This window comes from Oncorhynchus mykiss, chromosome 2 (assembly GCF_013265735.2).
Source record: "Oncorhynchus mykiss isolate Arlee chromosome 2, USDA_OmykA_1.1, whole genome shotgun sequence".
In the NCBI taxonomy this organism is placed as follows: domain Eukaryota; kingdom Metazoa; phylum Chordata; class Actinopteri; order Salmoniformes; family Salmonidae; genus Oncorhynchus; species Oncorhynchus mykiss.
This window is the reverse complement of record NC_048566.1, coordinates 75,146,491-75,161,071: the sequence shown is the minus strand read 5'-3', so window position 1 is coordinate 75,161,071 and position 14,581 is coordinate 75,146,491. Positions and strand designations below refer to the sequence as shown.

The window sequence follows — 14,581 nt, the reverse complement described above, 5'->3', positions numbered from 1 at the left end:
GTCAGGCTACCTCTGGCGAGCACATGGAGGGCTGTGCGGCCCCCCAAAGAAATGCCACCCCACACCATGACTGACCCACCGCAAAACCGGTCATGCTGGAGGATGTTGCAGGCAGCAGAACGTTCTCCACGGCGTCTCTAGACTCTGTCACGTTTGTCACGTGCTCAGTGTGAACCTGCTTTCATCTGTAAAGAGCACAGGGCGCCAGTGGCGAATTTGCCAATCTTGGTGTTCTCTGGCAAATGCCAAAAGTCCTGCACGGTGTTGGGCTGTAAGCACAACCCCCACCTGTGGACGTCCGGCCCTCATACCTCCCTCATGGAGGCTGTTTCTGACCATTTGAGCAGACACATGCACATTTGTGGCCTGCTGGAGGTTATTTTGCAGGGCTCTGGCAGTGCTCCTCCTGCTCCTCCTTGCACAAAGGCGGAGGTAGTGGTCCTGCTGCTGGGTTGTTGCCCTCCTACGGCCTCCTCCACGTCTCCTGATGTACTGGCCTGTCTTCTGGTAGCGCCTCCATGCTCTGGATACTACGCTGACAGACACAGCAAACCTTCTTGCCACAGCTCGCATTGATGTGCCATCCTGGATGACCTGCACTACCTGAGCCCTTTATGGTTGTGAGGTCTGGGGTCCGCATACCAACCAAGAATTCACAAAATGTGACAAACTGTCACGACTTCCACCTCTCCTTGTTCGGGCGCCGGTCATTGGTCTTGGTCTTGTCTTGTTCCATTCACACCTGGTTTTAATTTCCCCAATCAATCTACTTGTATTTAACCCTCTGTTTCCCATCATGTATTTGTGTGTAATTGTTTCATGTTATGTGTTGTTTGATTCATGCGCTGGATTTGATTTATGTTCCGTGTTTTGAGCGCGTTTGATTATTGTAGTGCTCTCGTTTTGGAATGGAAAATAAATGAGCGCCTGTTAACTATACTCTGCACCTGACTTCGCCTCCAGTACACGCCATAACAGAATTACACACCTCTAATGGAGTCAGCAGGAGCAGGTACCCAGGTTAGAGGAGTCGGGGAGAGAGTCCAGGAACATTCGGCCATGTTACATCATCTTGGTGCCATGGATTGCGTTGTCCAGACCATGGACCACTGGGAGAGACAGGAAGTCTCTCCAGTGCCTCGACCACCACAACCGGGGTTGTCTCCACCAGTCCCATCTGGAGAGAATTCCAGTGGGATGCGTCTCTCCCTTCCCAGGGAGTATGATGGAGCGGCAGCACAGTGCCAGGGATTCTTGTTACAACTGGACCTCTGCCTGGCCACTGTGCACCCAGCTCCCTCGGGAAGGGAGAGAGTGGCCACCCTTGTCTCCTGCCTCACGGGAGGAGCGCTGGAGTGGGCAAATGCCGTGTGGAGAGAAGAGACATGACGTTGGACCATGTCGAGAAGTTCACCCGTCGCTTCCGGGCCGTCTTCGACCATCCACCTGAAGGTAGAGCGGCGGGGGAAAGGCTCTTCCAATTCAGGCAGAGGACTACAACAACATTGACAAATACGCTGATTCGGTGAGCGAGTTCATTAGAAAGTGCATCGGCGATGTCATACCCACAGCAACGATTAAAACATTCCCAAATCAGAAACTGTGGATTGATGGCAGCATTCGCGCGAAACAGAAAGCGCAAACCACTGCTTTTAACCAGGGCAAGGTGACCGGAAACATGACCGAATAGAAACAGTGTAGCTATTCCCTCTGCAAGGCAATCAAACAAGCTAAGCGTCAGTTTAGAGACAAAGTAGAGTTGCAATTCAATGGCTCAGACACAAGAGGTATGTGGCAGGGTCTACAGTCAATCACGGATTACAAAAAGAAAACCAGCCCCGTCGGATCGGGGTCCCCAGTTCACGTCAAGAGTTTGGAAAGCGTTCATGGAACGTCTGGGGGTCTCGATCAGCCTTACCTCAGGTCTGCCTCCAGTACACGCTGTAACACAAACATAACGCAAACACTAAATTGAGACTCTGAATGGCAAAAATATCCTTTGTTTACAACGTAAAACACCAAATAATGCAGTAGAGCAAAATCCAGGTAAATAGACGTTAAATTCTACAACCACCTAAAAGGGAGCGATTCCCAAACCTTCAATAACAAAGCCATCACCTACAGAGAGATGAACCTGGAGAAGAGTCCCCTAAGCAAGCTGGTCCTGGGTCTCTGTTCACAAACACAAACAGACCCCACAGAGCCCCAGGACAGCAACACAATTAGAACCAACCAAAAAATGAGAAAACAAGACAATTACTTGACACTTTGGAAATAATTTTTGAAAAAACAAACTAGAATGCAATTTGTCTATTAACAGAAAGTACACATTGTCAGAATAACTGACTACTGTGACTGACCCAAAATTTAGGAAAGCTTTGACTATGTACAGACTCAGTGAGCATAGCCTTGCTATTGAGAAAGGTCGCCGTAGGCCATATTAGAGACACATATTTCCCTCAGATTACACAGATCCACAAATAATTTGAAAACAAATCCAATTTTGATAAACTCCCATATCTACTGGGTGAAATACCACAGTGTGCAATCACAGCAGCAATATTTGTTACCTGCTGCAACAAGAAAAGGGCAACCAGTGAAGAACAAACACCATTGTAAATACAACCCATATTTATGTTTATGTTGATTTATTTTCCCTTTTGTACTTTAACTATTTGCACATCGTTACAACACTGTATATATACATAAAATGACTTTGAAATGTCTCTATTATTTTGGAACTTGTGTGAGTGTAATATTTACTGTTCACTTTTATTGTTTATTTCACTTTTGTTTATCCACTTCACTTGCTTTGGCAATGTAAACATATGTTTCTCATGCCAATAAAGCCCCTTGAATTGAATTGAATTGAGAGAGAGGAGCTACTAAGTAGTGGTAAGGTTTTACCTCTCAGCTTTCATGTGGCCTCAACATTTCCAGAAACATTAAAAGTACGACTGTGTAAGTTCTGTATGCATGAGTTGTTCTATTTGTATTGTTGATCATCTCCAAATCAACCCTACATGTACAAGTGCATATCGGTCAAACTGACCAATCCAGACCCAGCTCTGCTCCATTAATGTATAGACAGTGCAGTTTGTCTGAGTTGGCAGGGGTGCTCTGCTCTGGTCATAGAGATATAACTACTGTAACTTCTAAAGTCAGCACAGAATAATTACCAATACACACACACAGCAACTGGGTCAGATACTGCCCTAAATTGCTCCACACACACAGCGATAGAAAGAGAGAGAGAGAGAGAGAGAGAGAGATTGAGAGAGAGATTGAGAGAGAGCGAGAGAGAGCGAGAGAGAGAGAGAGAGAGAGAGAGTGGGGGAGGGGGGGTAATGAGTGTATCCATACTGAGTGTGTCAGCGGAATGCTGTGTTGAACTATGGACTAATTACACATCATTATAGAGACAGACACAGTCTGACAACACAGGCATCAACTCGCGGGACAATACTTTTAAAGAACTGAAATGTCTTCAATACAGTGGGGATTGTGTGATTCGATAGATTCCTGCTTACAAATGACCATGGAAAAACAAGCTGTTCTGCAAGACAGAAGAGACAACAATCTACAAATCCCAACCTCTGTATGCAACTATACCAATTTAGTCACCAGATCGAAAGACAAAGGTAGAAAAAGATTGCAGTTTAATGTTTGGGACTGGCATTTACCCAACCTGCCACAGATAATAATAATAGTACAAATAATAAGTAGGTGGGTGCTTAAATGTGTCCTATTTCACATATGTACAATTCTGTATTATACACATGTGAATTGGAAAGTTTATTTTGTTGCATATCCCATTCCCCCTGAGACACCCTGAGAGAGTGATGTCAGAGCCAGGGATCAGATATTATTGACAGCGACCCTGGAGCAATTAGCGTTAAGTGCCTTGCTCAAGGGCACGGACAGATTTTTCACCTAGGCAGCTCTGGGATTCAAACACCAACCTTTCGATTACTGGCCCAACTCTCTTAACTCTCTACTACCTGCCTGTAACCACTAGACTACCTGCCTGTAACCGCTAGGCTACCTGCCTGTAACCGCTAGGCTACCGCTAGGCTACCTACCTGTAACCACTAGACTACCTGTGTGTAACCACTAGGCTACCTGCCTGTAACCACTAGACTACCTGTGTGTAACCACTAGGCTACCTACCTGGAACCACTAGACTACCTGCATGTAACCGCTAGAATACCTGCCTGTAACCGCTAGACTACCTGCGTGTAACCGCTAGACTACCTGTGTGTAACTGCTAGGCTACCTGTGTGTAACCGCTAGGCTACCTGCCTGTAACCGCTAGGCTACCTGTGTGTAATCGCTAGGATACCTGCCTGTAACCACTAGGATACCTGCGTGTAACCACTAGGATACCTGCCTGTAACCACTAGGCTACCTGCCTGTAACCACTAGACTACCTGCCTGTAATCGCTAGACTACCTGCCTGTAATCGCTAGGATATCTGCCTGTAACCACTAGGATACCTGCCTGTAACCACTAGGCTACCTGCCTGTAACCACTAGGATACCTGCCTGTAACCACTAGGATACCTGTCTGTAACCACTAGGATACCTGCCTGTAACCACTAGGCTACCTGCCTGTAACCACTAGGATACCTGCCTGTAACCACTAGGCTACCTGCCTGTAACCACTAGACTACATGCCTGTAATCGCTAGACTACCTGCCTGTAATCGCTAGGATACCTGCCTGTAACCACTAGGCTACCTGCCTGTAACCACTAGGCTACCTGCCTGCAACCACTAGGATACCTGCCTGTAACCACTAGGATACCTGCCTGTAACCACTAGGATACCTGCCTGTAACCACTAGGCTACCTGCCTGTAACCACTAGGCTACCTGCCTGTAACCACTAGGCTACCTGCCTGTAACCACTAGGATACCTGCCTGTAACCACTAGGATACCTGCCTGTAACCACTAGGATACCTGCCTGTAACCACTAGGATACCTGCCTGTAACCACTAGGCTACCTGCCTGTAACCACTAGGCTACCTGCCTGTAACCACTAGGATACCTGCCTGTAACCACTAGGATACCTGCCTGTAATCACTAGGATACCTGCCTGTAACCACTAGGCTACCTGCCTGTAATCGCTAGATACCGCTCCTTGTGTCGCATCCTACATCCCCAGAGTAACTGCTGGGTGGAGTGAAGCTAACTGAGTACACACACATAATGTCTGCTGTTACCTTCAATTATCAGCTCTTTAACACTGGGAGATCATTAGGGTACAGAGCATTAATCTTTTCTTCCCATTTTCCCAAAGCAACACTTATTGTGTTAGACCAGGACATATAATCTAATATGACATAGTAATAAACCATAAACTGTATGATCTCTGTAATAAACCCATGAAAATACATATTCTGTGTTTCACTGTTTTAACCTTTAGGACCTTTGGGAGTCACAGTATATCATAAGCTAACAGTATGATATCATTATCTCATATATTCCACAGTAAGTCTTAAAGATGCACTATTCCGAAATCGCTCCACCATTTCCTGGATGCAAAAATTTGAATAGTTCGCCGAATTTCAGTTTATGTGACATAACAAGCAAGTATAGTGTATATAATCATTCTCCCATCTAAACTGTGAAATATGTTTTTCATAAACAAAAATATAGGATTTTCAGATGTTTGAAGCTGGTGTACACAACCAGATAGTAATAGATGCAAAAGCGAAATTTAAGAATGGGAAGCATAGAAATAGCGCACATCAAACAGATCTATCGCTACTTAGACTTGCATTCAATGAGAATGACAAATCTATAACCCACATGTCTATGTGAATTTGGTCAGCTCACCCAAAAAGTAACATATGTCAGCTTTAATTAAGCTCTACCTCCCCTTTTCAACAGGTCTGGTCTCAGACACTAGACCAGTGGTTCTTAACCTTGTTGGAGGTACTGAACCCCACCAGTTTCATATGCGCATTCACCAAACCTTTCTTAATTGGAGAAATAAAATATGATTTTTTCAAATTCAAAACACAGGTACAGTATATATTTTACTGGTGCAGAAAATGAACCGTGCATCAACATCACTGTGTTCAAAGAACAAAATCATCAAAACATGATTTTCACACAAAAACAAAAACATTATAATGAATATTTACTGCAAATCAGTGTGACTTCTGCTGTTGCCTTTCAGAGACCAGTTCAGAAATGTGCGGCTTCACCTTGGCAAGTGCCACTCTCATGTCATTTTTGCAACAAAGTCTGTTCCTTTTCTTCGTTTTTATGTCCAGCATCCTCGAAAAGGATTGCTCGCAAGATATGTTGTAACAAACGGTTTGAAAATCTCCAGAGCTTTCTTAGCAATAACAGGGTACGTTACCATTTGTTGACACCAAAACGTTGAAAGCGTTGTTGTTCTGAAGAGTTGCTGTTGAACCTGGCTCTGCTGAATTTCAATGATTTCATCGAGGTATTCATCATTGACATCTGTTGTCTCAACACTAAACGTGAACGGCTGTCTCACCCATGCTGGATATGACTCTCTTGTAGGGAAGTATCCGTCGAGAGACTTTGCAAGCTCATCTAAGTGCGTGGCAATTGCTTGCTTCAGTTCCGCGGATACAGAAATGTCTCCGATTCCAGATACATCTTCGATCTTACTTACACAGTCGTCGATGATGTTGACTCCACCGCCCTGCATCTTTTGATTGAGATGATTGAGAGCTGCGAAGATATCAGCCATGTACGCTAAAATGAGAATGAACTCAGAATTTTTGAAGCAATCTGCATGACAATGTTGGTGCTCTTGCAAAAACAGGGCTAATTCCACACGCACGGCAAAAACACGATTCAGCACCTGTCCCCGGGATAACCACCGAACGTTAGAATGGTACAGAAGTACCTCGAATTCAGATCCCATTTCTTTACACAGCTCACTGAAGATGCGGTGCCTCAGAGCACTAGTTTGCACATAGTTCACGCATTCCACTACAATCTTTAATACTTCTGCCAGTTTTGGAGGCAAGGTTTTTGTTGCCAACGCATGCCTGTGCAGAATACAATGCGTAACAATGATGTGTGGTGCACCGGCTTTCACTAGCGCACCAAAACCAGACTTTCTTCCCAGCATGACTGGAGCTCAGTCCGAACAAACTGCAGAAACCATATCCCACGAAAGATTGTTGTCTTTGAAGAAGTCATCCACAAGTTTCTTCACATCGGCTGCCTTAGTTGTTGTTGTAAGAGGCTTACAAAATAAAACAAATCTTCCTTTATCTCGTCGTCTTTCACATAGCGCACGAATACAGCAAGCTGGCTTAGATTGGAAACGTCTGTGGTCTCGTCGAGTTGAAGGCTGAATTTTGCCGGGCTTGAAAGCAGATCTGCAACTACTTGAGCCAAGATGTCTTTGCTCATGTCCTCTATTCTGTCGCTGATGGTGTCATTTGAAAGAGGAATTTGGGATAACTTAACTTCAGCCTCTTTTCCCAACATGATATTCGCCATCTTCAACACAGCTGGTTTTATGAGTGTTTCACCAATGGTGTGTGGTTAGCCCTGCTTTGCGATCAGGTAAGCAACTTCTTACGAGGCTGTGAGGATCGGTTTGTTGATGGGTTCAAAGCCGAGAACAGGCAGAGTAGCCTTTTCATCGAATCTGGCTCTCTTCACCTTGAATTCAGCGAGCGTTGTGTTCTTGTATTTTCCATCTTCATGCAGCTTAAAGAAGTGTTCTCTTAGTTTTGCCGGTGCTAGACTAGAATTGCTCAACTTGGCATTGCAAATCATGCAGTTAGGACGCTGACTCCCATCACGTTCCGTTATACATGTGAATCCATATTGTACATATTCGTTCGACCACTTTCTTTTTTTGCCCGACATAGTAAGTATGAAGGGATTAAAATATTAAGAAAGAAATCACAAGACGTACCATCACGACAGTCACAAGTCGACTACTGAGCGCACCAAATTGCCTGCAGCACAGATAGGCCAAGCGATGTAGCGTGATCACCTGCAGCCAATGATGGCCAAGCGGGGCGTGTCATCACAAATCATATGAGTCGGATGTGTGTCTTGACCTCCGCCGAACCCCTGAGACTGACTCACCGAACCCCTGGGGTTCGATCAAACCCAGGTTAAGAACCACTGAGACTGACTCACCGAACCCCTGGGGTTCGATCAAACCCAGGTTAAGAACCACTGCACTAGACGTAACATAGTAAGTGTAAATCCAGGACACTCAAATTATTATGATATGTTACATGGTACACTGTAAACACCAATGTGCCATCATTACTCAAAAAACATAAGCCTATGCAACCTTAACCAACAGCTCTACAACAATGAGGTTTGTGCAGTAGGCCCAATACATTACCACTGCAAATTGGCTATGCTTGATTTGCCCTGTCAATGTTGTTCTTCTCAGACCATTTTGAAATTATATTTTAAAAATGTAGGTATATGATCACACTGGTAATAGATCATTTGTTGTATTACTTGTGAGTCACAGCTGAGTGTGCATAACAATTACAGCATCATTTATTTTTTACTGGACTGATGACCTGCATCTGATGGTCAGTCTGAGGGGAGGGAACATTGGCGAGACTGCCTCTCACCCGACTCACCATCCTTCCGCTCTCCCTTCCTCCGCTGAGAAAAGGAGACACAGTCTTCCAGCTGATGGCGAAACTCAAGTCGCACTGCATTATTTCTGCCTCAAGCACCAATTCATGTTGTTATCCTATGATCAGAGAAAGTTAAATATTCCTTGATATTAAAAAAGACAAAAGATGCTAATAATACGGCAAGCTTATGGGAAAACTTTGCTCTACTCATTCATTGCAGCTGCAGTGCTGGTTGTAGTGTGAGTGGAAGTAGGGAGAACACACATTTTATGGCTTGTAAAAATATTGAACAAAGTGTTGACACTAGTGCTGAATAACAACTTACACAGTGATCTGAGCTTTCTGATTGGCTACAACAGTAGGCCTATTGGTGAACTTGATTTGCGCTCTGGCTCTGCCCTGTAGGCAGGGTTTTAACTTCAGACAGATGAAATGATTCCAAATTAAACACTTTGCCTTCCCGGCGCTAGGGCTGCTGAATCAAGTGCACCTTCCGCCAACAGCATGAATCAAAATAGTAACACAAGGCTGTATCGTTGGGTTTTTTACAGAAATGTTTGGAGATCGACTACGAATTCCTTGGAGATTGAGCAGTCACGGTTGGTGACCACTGCTGTAGGGGGTAGAGATTTGAGATTTGAGCCTTCACCAAGTGAGTTCCTAGGTGGATGGTATAACTATAATTTATTTATGACAATAATTATATATATCATAAAGCCTTATTCTGAGTCATAGCAAAATTGCAGTAATTCCAGATAAAAAAAATCCTGATTGGACGATTTCCAGGAATCTTCCAACTGTGATTTCTGGAAAACTTGGAAAATGTACTACTAACATCTCATTTAGTTTTGAGTAAGTTCCATATTATAAGTAAAAAATGACTTTTCATTGACTTTGAGTTAAATTTATTAGAACTATTTTAGTTAATAATGCCTTGGGGTTTACTATGCAATCAGCTCTCAGTCTCACCTCAGAATTTGTATTTAAGGTTAAGTTTAGAACTCTGAATTTTTTAAATAAAAATAGAATACGGGGTCAATGTGAATAGTCCTGTGTAAATAGTCCTGTGTAAATAGTCCTGTGTAAATAGTCCTGCGTAAATAGTCCTGTGTAAATAGTCCTGTGTAAATAGTCCTGTGTAAATAGTCCGGTGTCAACGTAAATAGTCCTGTGTAAATAGTCCTGTGTAAATAGTCCTGTGTAAATAGTCCGGTGTCAACGTAAATAGTCCTGTGTAAATAGTCCGGTGTCAACGTAAAAAGTCCTGTGTAAATAGTCCTGTGTAAATAGACCTGTGTAAATAGTCCTGTGTAAATAGTCCAGTGTCAACGTAAATAGTCCTGTGTAAATAGTCCTGTGTAAATAGTCCGGTGTCAACGTAAATAGTCCTGTGTAAATAGTCCTGTGTAAATAGTCCTGTGTAAATAGTCCTGTGTAAATAGTCCGGTGTCAACGTAAATAGTCCTGTGTAAATAGTCCTGTGTAAATAGTCCGGTGTCAACGTAAATAGTCCTGTGTAAATAGTCCTGTGTAAATAGTCCGGTGTCAACGTAAATAGTCCTGTGTAAATAGTCCTGTGTAAATAGTCCTGTGTAAATAGTCCTGTGTAAATAGTCCTGTGTAAATAGTCCGGTGTCAACGTAAATAGTCCTGTGTAAATAGTCCTGTGTAAATAGTCCGGTGTCAACGTAAATAGTCCTGTGTAAATAGTCCTGTGTAAATAGTCCTGTGTAAATAGTCCGGTGTCAACGTAAATAGTCCTGTGTAAATAGTCCTGTGTAAATAGTCCTGTGTAAATAGGCCGGTGTCAACGTAAATAGTCCTGTGTAAATAGTCCTGTGTAAATAGTCCTGTGTAAATGGTCCGGTGTCAACGTAAATAGTCCTGTGTAAATAGTCCGGTGTCAACGTAAATAGTCCTGTGTAAATAGTCCGGTGTCAACGTAAATAGTCCTGTGTAAATAGTCCTGTGTAAATAGTCCTGTGTAAATAGTCCTGCATAAATAGTCCTGTGTAAATAGTCCTGCGTAAATAGTCCTGTGTAAATAGTCCTGTGTAAATAGTCCGGTGTCAACGTGAATAGTCCTGTGTAAATAGTCCTGTGTAAATAGTCTGGTGTCAACGTAAATAGTCCTGTGTAAATAGTCCTGTGTAAATAGTCCTGTGTAAATAGTCCGGTGTCAACGTAAATAGTCCTGTGTAAATAGTCCTGTGTAAATAGTCCTGTGTAAATAGTCCGGTGTCAACGTAAATAGTCCTGTGTAAATAGTCCGGTGTAAATAGTCCGGTGTCAACGTAAATAGTCCTGTGTAAATAGTCCTGTGTAAATAGTCCTGTGTAAATAGTCCGGTGTCAACGTAAATAGTCCTGTGTAAATAGTCCTGTGTAAATAGTCCGGTGTCAATGTGAATAGTCCTGTGTAAATAGTCCGGTGTCAACGTAAATAGTCCTGTGTAAATAGTCCGGTGTCACCGTAAATAGTCCTGTGTAAATAGTCCGGTGTCAACGTAAATAGTCCTGTGTAAATAGTCCGGTGTCAACGTAAATAGTCCTGTGTAAATAGTCCGGTGTCAACGTAAATAGTCCTGTGTAAATAGTCCGGTGTCAACGTAAATAGTCCTGTGTAAATAGTCCGGTGTCAACGTAAATAGTCCTGTGTAAATAGTCCTGTGTAAATAGTCCTGTGTAAATAGTCCTGTGTAAATAGTCCGGTGTCAACGTAAATAGTCCTGTGTAAATAGTCCGGTGTCAACGTAAATAGTCCTGTGTAAATAGTCCGGTGTCAACGTAAATAGTCCTGTGTAAATAGTCCGGTGTCAACGTAAATAGTCTGGGTGGCTTTTGATGAATTGTTCACCAGTCTTATTATGGCTTGGGGGTTGAAGCTGTTAAGGAGCCTTTTGGACCCAGACTTGGCGCTCCGATACTGCTTGCCGTGAGGTAGCAGAGACAACAGTCTATGACTTGGGTGACTGGAGACTGACAATTGTTTGGGATTCCTCTGATGCCGCCTAGTATAGGCCCCAGCTTGGCCCCAGTGACGTACAGGGCCGTACGCACTACCATCTGTAGCACCTTACGGTCGGATGACCTTAGTTATCTATGTTTTATGTATTATTTTGGTCAGGTCAGGGTGTGACAAGAGTGGGTATGTGTTTTTTTGTCCTGTCTAGGGTTTATGTATATCTATGGGTTTTTTGTATGTCTAGGGAATGTAGGTCAATGGTGGCCTGAATTGGTTCCCAATCAGAGGCAGCTGTTTATCGTTATCTCTGATTGGGGATCCTATTTAGGTTGCCATTTTCCAATTTGGTTTTGTGGGTTATTGTCTATGTGTAGTTGCCTGTCAGCACTCGGTTTATATAGCGTCACGTTCGTTTTGTTATTTTATTTGATTGTTTCGTGTTCTTTCTTTATTAAAGGAAGTATGTATTCATATCACGCTGTGCCTTAGTCTCATCAATATGACGAACGTGACAGAATAACCCACCAAATAAGGACCAAGCAGCGTGTGAATGAGGAGCGGACATCCTGGGCCCGGGTGAAAGATGAGTGGAGGACACCCTGGACCTGGGAGGAGGTAATGGCAGGGGACAAGACCCTGCCATGGAAGCAGGTGGAGATAGCACAGGAGTTTGACCTCCTAGGCTGTCTTATCGTTGTTGGTGATCATGACTACCACCATTATGTCGTCAGCAAACTTAATAATGATGGTGTTGGAGTCGTGCTTGGCCACGCAGTCGTGGGTGAACAGGGAGTACAGGAGGGGACTGAGCATGCACCCCTGAGGGGTCCCAGTGGCAGATGTGTGGTTGCCTACCCTTACCACCTGGGGACGGCCAGTAAGGAAGTCCAGGATCCAGTTGCAGAGGGAGGTGTTTAGTCCCAGGGTCATTAGCTTAGTGATGAGCTTTGTGGGCAATATGGTGATGAACGCTGAGCTTTAATCAATAAATAGCATTCTCACATAGGTGTTCCTTTTGTCCAGGTGGGAAAGGGCAGTTTGGAGTGTGATTGAGATTGCGTCATTTGTGGATCTGTTGGGGCGGTATGCGAATTGGAGTTGGTCAAGGGTTTCCGGGATGATGGTGTCGATATGAGCAATGACCAAATGTTGCATGTTCAATTCTCATGAGAAAGTAGCATTTGCAACTACTTAGCATGTTAGCTAAGCTTAAGATTAACCCTATAACCTAACCCCTAGCCCAGCTAACGTTAGCCACAACAAATTGGAATTCGTAAAATATGTAGAACTATTGCAAATTCGTAACATATTGTACAAATTGCAATTCCTAACATATCATTCGAATTGTAATTCGTAACATATCATACAAAATGGATGATGGACATCCACAAATGAATGGAAAACGTAACATATCATACTAAATGGAAGAAAACAGATTAGTCTGTCCCTGAGTCCAGGTTGTTTCAACAAGTTTACAGGACATTATCCCTTGGCCAGCCAACAGCCACAATTTACCTGCGACACTGCGCGCATTATAGCCATTAATCACATAACATATTCAAACGAAGGCGAACAGCACACAGGAAACTGCTAGTGAAAGTAACACATGTCTCATTAACAGTCACACTGACACACACAGAGGCTATAAATACACTGGATATGTCACGGTGAGGAGTAGGAGAAGCAGACGGTTGAAATAAGGAGAGAAACGGGACCGGTGCCCATCCTACCGCCTCTTTTGCATCTCCAGACAATCCAGACATAATAGCGCAGCGATGTAACAAGAAGTTAACAAATAAACCGGGGGAGATGGCAAGGTGCTAAATCGCAAGACTGGTCTAACCCGCTTGTAATAACAGTTTTTCCTCAGATACCATTGTTTTAGTTATTCATTGTTAGGAATGACACACACACACACACACATACACACACAATTAGTCACCTGCATTTACAGAGTCACACAACCAACAATTGGGATTTGAGAAGCTATAGGCAAGGATTAGATTAGTACTTACATGAGTTGTGTTGGAAACTGCGACGGCAGACAAATATCCGATGATAATAACAGTAAAATCAACACGGCGTGTGTTCTGTAGGTGTCCATTGCCAGGCGCCAACTCCCCGTCCAAACACACGCACGCACATTCATACACTACGCCCCTCTCCAGCTGCGTGTTTGAGTGTGTAGAATGGTCCACGCCAAGCCAGTAGTGTGTGTCACACACTCGGAGATAACCCAGCCCCGCCACCGACAATCTGATCAACTGGCATCAGCGCTCTAACAGGTACCCGATTGGTACCTCTCTCTCTCTCTGTCTGTCTGGGGTGATGGTAGTCACAGATACATAGCCTATCAGGGATGTTCTATTGGGTTGACATCTCTCTCTTTCGCGCGCGCGCACGCACGCACACACACACACACACACACACACACACACACACACACACCATATTTTACTCAGTTTGATGTAAAATAATTTCTCGGGGAGTCCTTACCAATCATCATCAATCCCCCAGACAGACAGAGAGAGACATAGCGACAGTGTGAGTGACAGGTAGCAGACTTGTCATAAGACAGCGGTGACTGATAACTTATTGATCGCACCATTGAACAGGCTGTTATGAGATAGCGATTTACAGTATCAAATTCTTCACAACGTGATCCATCTAAAGGGTTTTACAAGATTCCCTACCTCTACAAGCGCTATGAGTGACATAATGGCTACCGAGCCAATGATGTTGTGCCAAAAGCTAGGCCTACATAGCCTTTGGTTATTATGCCAACAAGACAAGCATTATGTACAGCAGGGGTTACAGTAAATATGCAATCACACAATCACCTACTCTATATGTTTTGCCTATGGGTTGTCTAAAATATTGGTGGTAGATTTAAAAATAAAATGGGCTGAGAAAACAATGTGACCAATCTACTGTATATATTATACAGTATTTCAGGTGACAGCCAGACTGTGTTATGTGATCTAGTTCCAATTATTAGGCTCT

At 43.6% G+C, this 14,581-nt stretch overlaps 1 protein-coding gene across 7 annotated transcripts in view; it reads right to left on the bottom strand.

The window, feature by feature from the left end:
* The window catches only part of LOC110501950 (voltage-dependent calcium channel subunit alpha-2/delta-1), a 114,838-nt gene that overhangs the window by 95,768 nt on the left and 4,489 nt on the right, over nt 1-14,581 (bottom strand). For 6 of the 7 annotated variants that reach the window (XM_036955521.1, XM_036955523.1, XM_036955525.1 and 3 more), the window contains exon 1: nt 13,594-13,899. The exons of the other annotated variant lie outside the window; for it this stretch is intronic. In XM_036955521.1, coding sequence (XP_036811416.1) covers nt 13,594-13,727 — 134 coding nt within the window. In that variant the 5' untranslated portion in view covers nt 13,728-13,899. Of the gene's footprint in view, nt 1-13,593; nt 13,900-14,581 lie in introns of those variants that run through there. 7 annotated transcript variants of the gene reach the window in all.